Source organism: Sesamum indicum, linkage group LG3 (assembly GCF_000512975.1).
Source record: "Sesamum indicum cultivar Zhongzhi No. 13 linkage group LG3, S_indicum_v1.0, whole genome shotgun sequence".
NCBI lineage: Eukaryota > Viridiplantae > Streptophyta > Magnoliopsida > Lamiales > Pedaliaceae > Sesamum > Sesamum indicum.
This window is the reverse complement of record NC_026147.1, coordinates 685,157-697,203: the sequence shown is the minus strand read 5'-3', so window position 1 is coordinate 697,203 and position 12,047 is coordinate 685,157. Positions and strand designations below refer to the sequence as shown.

The window sequence follows — 12,047 nt, the reverse complement described above, 5'->3', positions numbered from 1 at the left end:
TTTTTATTTGGACAACTTTGCCCTCATTTTCATATATAATATAAGGGCAAGATTGTTCAAAAATTTAATTATAAGGGGTAAATGTTATATTTATTAATTTAAGAGGGGTAAATGTTACATCAAGAATAGTTTAGGGGGCAAAATATATTTTACCCCAATTATTATTAACAAAACACAAGTACAAATATAAGTGAAAATAATATCTCTTTAACCTAAGTAGACAAAACAATCTTTAGTCAACTATAAAATTTATTGTTTTTCAAAATTTATTATAAAGTTTGTTTCAAAAGTATTTTTTCCCAAAACACAGTCCATTTAGGTGTTGTTTGCGTTTCACTTTTTTAACACGCTACCAACATTTGATTTTTTATATTATTTTTTATTAAAAAATCATTTTTTTCAAAAGCAGAAATTTGTACAAACACTCCTATCGTTGATCGTGTTGATCTTCATCTCCTTCAACCACGTGGTCCAATAGATTCACAAGTTTTTCCTATCAACAATAATATTGTCATAAACATGTTCTTCTATTTTATTGAATTGTGTGATTTTTAAAATTTGTTTTACTCAAATAGAAGTATTTGAATTGAATGGAAATTATGCTCTATTCTTCTTTTTATTTTACATTTGATAGGGGAAATACAATAAATACATTTTAAAGAACAAAATTGTCCTCTAACAATATGAAAATGTCAAAATACTCTATAGATCCGCATCTTTTTTAGCCTAATTCGTCTAACTCGAATTATCAGATTTTGATATCCGACCCATGTGATGGCTATTTACAGGACATATGATTAATGCGGACTCTGACGTATAAGTTTTATACTTTGGGGGGCCATTCACAAATATCCATTTATGATACTAGAATTGTCCTATGTGACTCCTATAATCTCGAACGAACTCTGACTTTATGATCAGAGGGTTTAGTTGAAGGCCACATTGGCAAACCTAATCTTTATGTACAGGCCGACCTCATCCATTTAGATCAAATTAATGGACCCTAATTTAGAAGGCATTCATGTCAACACCAAATTATTGCCAGATCATCACTAAGTCTTGAGTACCTTGACCCGAATCAATATTGTTGTAATATATAGAAGGATAATATATATAGGGAAAAAGTATTATTTTAGTCCGCTGAGTATGCCTAATTTTAATTTTAGTCCGATAACTATGTCCATTTTTGTTTAGGTCCAGTAACTTATGAAATTGCTTACTTTTAGTTCTCTAGCAGATTTTTGGACAATTTTATCCCTATGCAACTTTTGAAAGGCAGTTTTAGTCCATATGCACTCATAGGGGTAAAATTATCCGAAAATCTGCCAGATGACTAAAAGTAAGCAATTCCGTAAGTTACTGGACCTAAACAAAAATGGACATAGTTATCGGACTAAAATTAAAATTAGGCATACTTAGCGAACTAAAATTAAAATTAGGCATACTTAGCGAACTAAAATAATACCTTTCCCTATATATAGAAATAAATTATCTTGTTGACGTGGATAAGAAATGTAGAGTAGAGAGAATATGAAAAATAAGCACAATTTTACCAATTTCCCCAATGTCCTTTTCTATTCATACCTTTATGATATTTATAGGCCTTTCATGCAAGGATGATATCAATATTGTTGTTAATGCTTTTTAGGTGAAAAATCTCCTCTATCCCTAAATAAATATGGATGTGGTCTACAATTTTTTAGGTATTCTTTTGATTTAGTCAACATTGGTTTACTTCTATCCAATTAATCCATATAATTACAATTAGGGATTTTATTTAGGATTTTCCCTTTTTACTATATGATGTTTAATTTTCTCATCATAAAGTCCCTCAACTTTCAACTTCTTTATGAAAATTTGGGAGTTTTAAGGGATTTTTTGTTTCTCGTGACTTTATTAATTGTGTTAACTCTTGGGTAAATTTGATCCCTAACGTGCACGAGAATCTTGATATCAGAATCAAAACCCATTCTCGTTGATAGAAGTGAACTATGGAGAAAAAATAATTGAATTTATAAAAATTAAAAAGATACAGGATTAAAATGTTATTTTAAAAAATTAAAGGACAAAAACGTCAAATAACATAATCTATAGGATCAAAAATACATTTAACCCGTATTTACACGCTTACGTACTCATAAAGATACATATGACCAACTATTCTCAATATTTTTGCATTGTCTATTCCATTTTATATATACATGCCATGTATACAAAAATGATGTCATTTATTTTATTTATTTTTTTTTATATACATGGCATGCATATATTAAATGGAATAGACAATACTACATTATTTAAAACCAAAAATCCAATCCGACCATCCAAAAAGATGACAAGAAAATTGCACATAAGTGAAATGACAAAACTACTCGGAGAGGGGGGGGGGGGTGGAAGAGGACTAAAATGAAAAGGTCATATACAAAATGTAGCAAGGGTAGAAAAGGAATTTCCTGGGCCTTTGCCACTGCGGGAAGAAGTGGTGGTGGTGGTGGGCAGTTGCGGTGGTGGTTTCATGGCAGCCAATGAGCAGTTGTACTCTCTCGTGGTACAACCACTCTTTGCAGTGGTAGTGTTAGTCTCTTCTTCGTCCATGAACATCTGCCTGCACCTGCACTCCACGCTGCAAAATGCCCTGTCCCCTCTACATATTCAAGTACAGTACAATATTTATTAGTAATAATTCATTGTTTTTAACAAAAAAAAAAAAAACCCTTATTTTGAAAAAGAAATGAAATAAGATAATAATAGCCAATATCATAATTAAAGTTCTGGATATGATCCCAAAACAAGATTATAACTCATTATATAGGAAAAATTGTATTTTACGTCTCATAAATTAGTCATTTTTCTAATTTTGTTTTCAATTTTTTTTTTTAGTTTGTAGTTTGTAGTTCAAAACTTTAACTTCGTTAAATTTCTGAGAAAACATCAGTCAACGTCCCTCAACACTTAACGGAGCTTGTGCGCTGCATCTGATGTTTTCTCCAAAAATTTAACGAAATAAGACTTGGGACTGAAATTGCAAAAAAATTTGAGTTGTGGGATGCAAATAACAAAATCAATAACAATGAGACTAAAATGTCAAAGTGCTAATTAATGGGGATGTAAAATGCAATTTTTCCTCACTATATATATATAATGTAAGCAAACGTTCACATCGATTTGAAAGGTTTAAGCAATATATATGCCCCAGTGACTCTTCATTCTAGCAATACGTCTTTTTAGGGTAAACTCGTAAGACTCATACGAAGCTACAACCGACAATAACTCGCGCAATAGGGTAGCAATCGAGGCGCGAGCCGTATTAATATGTTTTGATTTGCTGATTTGATTTGCCCAATTCCAAAAGAAAGATTGTCTGTACAGCAGAAAAAGGTTGTAAGAATTGGGACAAACATGGATCAAACCCTAGCTAGCTTACTTGTACATGTAGATGTCTTTGGCAGGCAAGAGCTTCTGCTTGCAGAGGAAACAATGATCAAGAAACGCAGCTGAACTACTACATAGGCTTTTCCTTCTTACAAAACCAGGAGAGGAGGGTGCTACAGCTGGTAACTTTATCATGATGCTTCCTTTGCTGCTGCTGCTCATCACTAACTGTGGAGCTTTCTTTGCAGATTGGTCCCTGTAGTTTTCCAATATTACACTAAGTCCCACCATTTCATGCATCTTAATTCCCGGCCAGTGCTGGTGGTGGAGGAGGAGGTTTTGCTGATCAGAGGATATATAAAGAAAAAAGTAGTATATGAGAGCTAGCGTAGCCTACGAGCTAACATTACCTGCTTGTTAATTGCCACGTAAATGGAAATTTTACGTATATATAAATGATTAAAATTAAATTATAATGTTTTGTTATAATTAATTATATTATGATTAAAAATAAAAAATCACACTTTACTAATTGATTACAGCTGTGCATCAGCTATTAATTATTATTTCTGCAAATAAGATCAAAATATTAGTTACAATTAAATAAAAACCATAGTTACCATTTTGGGACAATTAAAATCATAGTAAAATATTAATTAACTGTGGTTGTAATTTAAATAACTCATAATCATGACAAAAAATATTTATCATATATAGTTGAATAAATTAAATTTTTATATCAATTTTATCTAATCATGGTTATTAATAATTATTTACGGTTGATTTGAGTCTGTAGCCATTAGAAATGCAGACAATAGTAATTTTTTTTTTTCTAGTGGATTTATATTTCACTTATGGTTAAATTAGAAATTAATTCTTTAAAAATTATCCATTTACAACCATTTAATTATATGGAATTTATATTAAAAAGATATTAATAATACCAATTTGAATATTCAATGTGATTGAATTTTGGAGTGAATTTAGCCTTATTCATGCCATTCACTAAGGGAAATTCTTTATCAAATTGAATTTGATCAATTGTAGATGCAATTAGTTATTTTTTAATTAAATATAAATAAATCACATAATAAATATATTATATACTATTATTTCATGAACTTAAGAACTTTGTATTCAATATTTCTCATTCTTCATCACATTGTAAGGCACTTTATTAATTTGAATTGTTATGGTTCGAGTTTTGGTTTATTAAGTTTTAAATATTGTATGTGTATTTAAAGAAAATATATTTAATTTGAATTGAAGCCCAAAGTCACTTATTAATTTTTAACAATTAATTATCATAAAAATACCCTACAAAAAATGGCTTAATAGCAATGGGAATAAACGAGTCAGCGTCGAACAAATTAACAAGTAAAATTCTCATTGTTAATCTATATTATAAAATACAAAAAATTACTTGCTAATGAATTTAGCAACAAAAATTATTTTCTAATAAATTATTTAATATATATATATACATATATATTAGCAACGAAATTTTTATTACTAATTTGTTCGATATTGAATTTAATATTAAATTTTTTCGCAACTATTAAACTATTTTCTTATAGTGATAAACAACGTCCAACGAGCAGAACATTTAACTGAATATCTTGAAATTATAAACTCTCGATTTTATTACTTGATCTGGACCTCATTTTTACGCCGTTCTAATTTATTACGTTTTTATTTACTTCTATATGAATAATTAGGCTAGATTTTTTTTTTAATCTTTAAAATAGGATAAAAGCTGGCTACCAAACCCCTTAGGCTTAAACTTAATTATGAATTATTTTTCATAAAAATAAGATATTATCATTGGCCACTTAATCATATGATTCCTAGAGCTTATACTAAAGAGACATTTCAACTCTCTATATATGTAGCATTTGGATAGACATTGTTGAATAATAATTAATTAGCTAGATTGACCATCTCCTACACTTTCACATCTCATAGACTTTTGATTGCTTGGGGAACTGTCTATGTACTATAATTGAGGTTTTTCACTTATTATTAATTAAGTTTTATGGAGATGAAGAGAGAAAAACAAAGATAAATAAGTGCGTGTTAGAGATAGTATGTATGTTCGGATTTGTTTTTGGAGATAATTTAAAATAAGTTCTGTATGTTTAATGTTGTGTTTTGGGAGACAAAAATTACTATTCATTCTCAAATCATGTCTTTTTTATATATATTTATGTATATGTGTGTGTATATATATTTATATGTATTTATGCTAAAATAGTTAAAAACATCCAAATAAAGTGTTTTTGAATTATAACAAATATTGGGTATGTTTTGACTCGTCGTGGAGATAACTTGAAAATGAAACCAAATACAATGATTTTCTCTCTCGCGCGCACATATATATATATATATATATATATATATATTGGAGTGGGATAATTATGAGCCCAAATAGTTAGGGGGAGCATTTGGAAAGAGGGTCTTTATTTATGATTGTTTTAGAGTATAATATTCAAAAAAAAAAATTAATAAAGCCAAGAAATATATTGTTAAGATTAATAATATATAGAGAAAAAGAATATTATTGAAAAAAAATCGAGTGTGAAAGGCATCATACGTTATAATCAAGAAAGGACTAAGATTGGAAATTTGGAAACTTAATTTTGCAACAATATAAAAACAATAGGATATTAAATTAAATATAATTTTTCGAAGCAAAAGTAATAAAATAAAATAACGATTCTTTTTTTTATATATAGTTTTTAATAAAATAAAACCACGATACCGTAAGGTTAGAAAATTGGAAAATAATGAAATTCAAACACAAAATCTGTCATATATTGAATAAAATTAAACATTAAAAATACATTTCATGCAATTTTTTTTCATTTAATTAGAAAATAGACAAATTGCATTTCCTACTCATCAAGTTGCCACATAATTTCTCCATAATCCCCACATATGCTTAATAATTTGTCTTTTATTGATCAGGGACAAAATAATACATCCCTAACCACATCCCAAATCTATTATTTTTATTTGATTCCAAATAAAATTTTAAATAAAAAAAATTTAAAATGATAATTTTATTATATTTAAATTATTAAATATCACTCCTAAAATAGCAAGTGAAAAATAATTTTATATATAGATCGTATCTAAATTATAAATTTGAGGAAAATTTGAAAGATAATTTTTTTTTTATCAAATTTAGAAGGGAAAAGTATTATTTTAGTCCGTTAAGTATGCCTAATTTTAATTTTAGTCCGATAGCTATGTCTATTTTTGTTTAGGTCCAGTGACTTACGAAATTGCTTACTTTTAGTCCTCTGACAGATTTTCGAACAATTTTACCCCTATGAGGGCATATGGACTAAAACTGCCTTTCAAAGTTGTATAGGGGTAAACTTGTCCGAAAATTTATCAGAGGACTAAAAGTAAGCAATTTCATAAGTTACTGGACCTAAACAAAAATGGACATAATTATTGGACTAAAATTAAAATTAGACATATTTAGCAGACTAAAATAATACTTTTCCCAACTTAGAATAAGGAGAGTACTATACATAAAGGAGACCCCACTTAATTAAAAGGTTATTTAAAGTCAATAAAGGCAAGAATTTGGTTGTAAGAACAAGTAACACCTATGTGCCACATCTACCCACTCAACCTTATCATAAACAATTGGATATACATCCAAACATGAACTAGAAAATTTGCAAGTTATTTCAGTTTCATACATAGATATTATGTCATTACTCAACCTTTTTCTTCATTCCTTGTTTGGCCATCACAAATATCATTGGAACACATCAATCTTATCAATCAAGTAGATACAACAATGATTATATATATAAATAATTCGAAGAAATACGATTTTTCGTTATGATCAATATTACCATACATGATCAAAAGAAAATAAAAAAAGCCCGCAAGAAATACAAATTATTTATGGTTGTCACTAGCAGTTATATATTTCTGCAGGTGACGTAAAATATTAGCCATCGTTAAAAATCGTGCTAAAATATTATGATCATAGCTAAAATTGTGTCAAATATTGATTAATAGCATCAAAATTTTAGGTTTTCGCTTTGATTTTGCTTCATGTTGTAAAAAATATTAATTTTTCATAGTTTTTAAATCATATTCATTTATATAGTGTAGCTAGGGAATAACTTGCTTTTTATGTAGTTATAATATGATTTAATTTTGTAATATAATTAATTGCAAGTATATATTGATTGAATAGGTTCATTTCAGTCCCACCACACATATTTGTTTTCAATCAAATCATATGTGTTTGGATTAAGAGCATATATATTTTATGGAGGAAATATATTTTTAGTTTCATAAAATAGGGATTTAATATTTTAATTTTTTATTTTATAAAACTTTTAAAATAGTTCTAAAATTTAAAAATTCAACACATTTAGTCTTTTGTTTGGAATTTTGAAAATGATCCCAAATTTACAAAAACTCGACAAATTTAGTTCTCTATTTTATGGGACTAAATGTGTCTAATTTTTTAATTTTGGGATCATTCTAAAAATTTCGTAAAATAAAAAATAAAAAATATCGAACCCCCTTCTCTATCAAACTAAAAATATAATTTCACCTATTTTAATTTATGAAAGTAACTCTTGTAAACATATAACATCATTTGGAAGAATATTTTGCCACTCACCATTAAAGTCATTCCAAACAAGTACAAGAATTTGAACTCCAAGAAACTATATACCTTTTCTATCTTGTTTTGTAATTTTCTACAATTATTCCAAAATTTCACACTTATGGGATAATATTGAATTTGTAGGTGCCCATCACTTCAACAAGTGTAGTTGATAGAATGTACCAACTTATTCCTCTTATGGAGAATGAAATAAATCAAGATTGATAAAGGTTTTGTCCAACTTTTTGAATGTAGCAAATTATGTTCCTACTCGTGAACGTGAATGACGTGACATACAGTTGGACCGATCTTATCCTATGAAACCTACTTTACCAAAGAACTTGGGAGTATCCACTCATTTATGTTGCCTTTGTTTCTTCGCGCGTTTCATCACATAACCTACTGAATTCCATGCATTTCATATGTATTTTTGCTTGATTACTGTCAAAATTATTACTGATTTAAGCATCGAATTGCTAATTAGTATTTTATAGGTTAATTCCCTAAAAAATTTTAGGATTCTCGATCGACCCTTCAATATTTTATCATATTTTAAAACTCCGATACCCATAAGACTATCTTCTCAAGTTTGATGGTGGATAATTTAGTTCTTTACTTCAATATATTGGAGGTATCTTCAATATCAAGAACTTTACTGGAAATTAATATACAAGATTAAGTACTTCTATTTTACGAAAACTTTATATTTTATTGTCGATAAAGGTAAACAATATAAAAAATAAACCATAAAATTGTATAATGTAGATAAATGAGATTAACATCTTGATACTTTTCACATTTAATGTTAGAAAATCTTAGAACAAAAAAAAAAATTTGAAAAAAAATAATGGGGTTAAATTTTGAATATAAGAAAAGATAAGGGGTCAAAGTGGCAATTTTTAGGTTTCGCAGCCAAAGAGTAATGAGTGGAAAAACCAATACATCGGACTTTTCATTTTTCACTAGATTGGGCCCCATCTTGTAATTGACATCATCATTTGGACTATTGTGAATTATTGGGCCACGTTTGTGTGGTTATAAGGACTGTTGGTGCACTGGGCCCATTCCCATGTTGATATCACCCATAAATTGGATACAGTATTGAAGGCGTGTTTGGTTGGTGATAGCGATAGAAAATAACATGAGACAAAAATTAAAAAAAAAAAAAAAAAAGAGATAAAGCTATGTTTGGATAAAAGAATTTCAAATGACTCCAAATCCATACTAAATGAATTTGCAATTCAACACTGTGAAATATTACAAAATAGGAATCCAAAATTTTGAAATCCTTTATAACATGATGGGAGTTTTTCCTGACACGCAATCATATGATAAATGATCCAAGTGCCCTTGAGAGAGAATTGACAAGCAGAATACATGTACATGTTTTTCATGTAAGTTATCCATAGCTACCAACAGAAAATTCTAGTCGAACCAAATTTGATTAAATTTGATAATTACCTTACTCTTTCACTAAATTTTATTCCTAGTGTGCAGAATATATGGAAAAACGACATTATTGGAGTGCCTATGTACGCGATTACGCGGAAACTAAAAGCTAAGCCAATATTCCGACAGCAACAGCGCAATAAAGGAGATCTTTCGGAGAATGTACGACTGGCTAAAGGATTTCTTGAAGAAGCACAGATCTTGGTTAGCTCGGATAGATAAAACGACCTCTTTCTACTCCTGAAACACTGTTGTCGTTTGGTATACGCCAAGGCGGTAAAATGGAACAAATCATGCTACAGCAGCGAGCAAAGATGCAATGGATGAAGGATGGGGATCAATGTTCACGAGTCTTCTTTTGCAAGATAGCTCAGCGACATGCCACTCGGAGAATCTTGCAAATAAATGATGAACACGGGACCACCTACTCAGAGCCAGGAACGGTTATTCATGAGTTTGTCTCCTTCTATTAGGCTCTGTTAGGCGAAGAAAGATGGAGGCAGGTGATAGATATCCGGTATCTGAGGTCATAGGCTAGACATGTCCTCAATGAGGAGGAAGGGCTTCAGCTCCTTACACCCGTCACTGTAGTTGACGTCAAACAGACAGTGTTTGACATTGCTGAAGATAAAGCACCTGGACCGAATGGGTTCTCATCGAGGTTTTATAAAGCTGCCTGGCCAATCGTGGGTCCGGAGGTTACGAAGACAATCTTGGAGTTCTTTACCACGGGAAAACTGCTGAAGCAAATCAACACCACACTTCCGGCACTTATCCCTAAGGTACATGCCCCTATGATGGTCACAGATTTTCACCCTATTTCGTGTTGTAATATTTTATATAAGATTATTGCCAAACTTATTGTGCAAAAGTTGAGTAGGGTGTTGGATAAGTTGATAAGCCCTTGTCAGGCTCCCTTTATTCTTAGTCGTAGTATTGGAGACAATATACTATTAGCACAAGAACTATTTACAGGCTACAATCAGGCGCGCCTATCTCGTAGATGTACACTGAAAGTGGATATCCGAAAAGCTTATGACATGGTAGAATGGGATTTTCTACTTGCAGTGTTACACCTGTTTTGATTCCCAACTACGTTCATTAGGTGGATAGAGGAGTGTGTCACGACACCCTCGTTTTCTGTCAGGTTGAATGGGAAACCTCATGGTTTCTTTACTGGATTGAGAGGGCTACGGCAGGGGGACCCTTTATCGCCATATCTGTTCGTTCTTGTAATGGAGGTTCTGCATTTGATTCTTTTGTAGATAATTGATCAGGACATGCGTTTTTCTTTTCATTGGAAATGTGAGCCTTCTCGATTATTTCAACTTGGATTTACAGATGATCTGTTGCTGTTCTGCAAAGCTGATATGGACTCTATAGGGGTCTTTAAGCACGAGTGGACCTATTCGTTTCCTGGTCAGGTCTCCGGCTTAATGTGCATAAGAGTCATCTTATCATCTCTCGATCTGCACAAGAGATACGGGAGCAGCTGTTAGAGATGCTCGGCTTCCAAGAAGGGCATCTTCCGATGAGATACTTTCGACTTCCTCTACTTTCCTCTAAATTATCATTAACAGACTGCCAGCCTTTATTATTGAAAATCGATCGACACATTAAAGGTTGGGAAGGAATGAGATTATCGTATGCTGGGAGGGTATATATTATTAAATCTGTCCTTATGGCGTTAAGTATATATTGGGCTTCTGCATTCATCCTACCTAAAGGTGTTATAAGGGAGATTGAGAAGCGTCTGAGAGCTTTTCTGTGGAAGGGCACAAGAACCAGTGGATATGCCAAAGTAGCATGGAGGGATGTCTGTAGACCGGTGTCGGAGGGGGGTCAGGGCCTACGGGACATCGCAACTTAAAACCGTGCCTTGATGAGCAAGAAGTTGTGTGATGTTGTTCGATGTGATAGAACATCAATCTGGGTAGAATAGTTATATAACGGGCGGCTACATGATAAATCTGTATGAACGGTCACTGACATGGTGGTTCGTGGGGCTGGAGGAAACTCCTTTGATCGATGGTAGACTATCAGATTGGTAATGCGAATTCATTTTATCTGTGGCATGATCCATGGCATCATCTTGGTCCCCTTATTGAGAGATTCCCACAGGGTCCACGTATGCTTGGGCTTCGGACTACGGACAAGCTCAGCAGTGTTATTATAGAGGGGCAATGGCATTGGCCTCTTGTTATGTACATTGAGTGCTTGGAGATTTTGCATGCATTGCCAATAATTCATGGCGAGACATATCGCATTATTTTGCGATTTGAGACGGGACGACTTACAGTTGCATCTCTTTATAGGCTATTGGACCCACCAGGACCCAAGGTAGATTGGTCTTCATTACTCTCGGGTTCTCTGAAGATCCCCAGGCATAATTTCATCGTATGGCTTGTGATTTTGGGAAAACTATCCACAGCTGATAAACCATGGCTATCATACCTAGGCGCCTGTATATTATGTGATGAGGACGCAATGGAGACACATACTCATCTATTCTTTCGATGCCGTTATGCCAGAAACTGCCAAACAGCGATTCGATGGATTGTTCGGTTTGAATGACCTGATA

General features: G+C 31.7%; 2 protein-coding genes across 2 annotated transcripts; one reads left to right on the top strand and one right to left on the bottom strand.

The window, feature by feature from the left end:
- On the bottom strand, positions 2,064-3,715 carry LOC105156884. The gene is made up of 2 exons (XM_011073134.2): positions 3,425-3,715; positions 2,064-2,644 (listed from the first exon to the last, which is right to left on the bottom strand). Exons 1-2 carry the CDS (start codon positions 3,670-3,672, stop codon positions 2,416-2,418), a joined length of 477 nt encoding a protein of 158 aa, XP_011071436.1. The 5' UTR covers positions 3,673-3,715; the 3' UTR covers positions 2,064-2,415.
- Positions 11,495-12,040, top strand: LOC110011768. The gene has a single exon (XM_020692984.1). It carries the CDS (start codon positions 11,495-11,497, stop codon positions 12,038-12,040), a length of 546 nt encoding a protein of 181 aa, XP_020548643.1.

Coding starts and splice junctions, on each gene's coding strand:
- LOC105156884 (XM_011073134.2), bottom strand. CDS start 3,672: ATGCATGAAATGGTGGGACTTAGTGTAATATTGGAAAACTACAGGGAC. Junction 2,645..3,424: donor AAAGACATCTACATGTACAA/GTAAGCTAGCTA, acceptor TTGAATATGTAG/AGGGGACAGGGCATTTTGCA.
- LOC110011768 (XM_020692984.1), top strand. CDS start 11,495: ATGGTAGACTATCAGATTGGTAATGCGAATTCATTTTATCTGTGGCAT.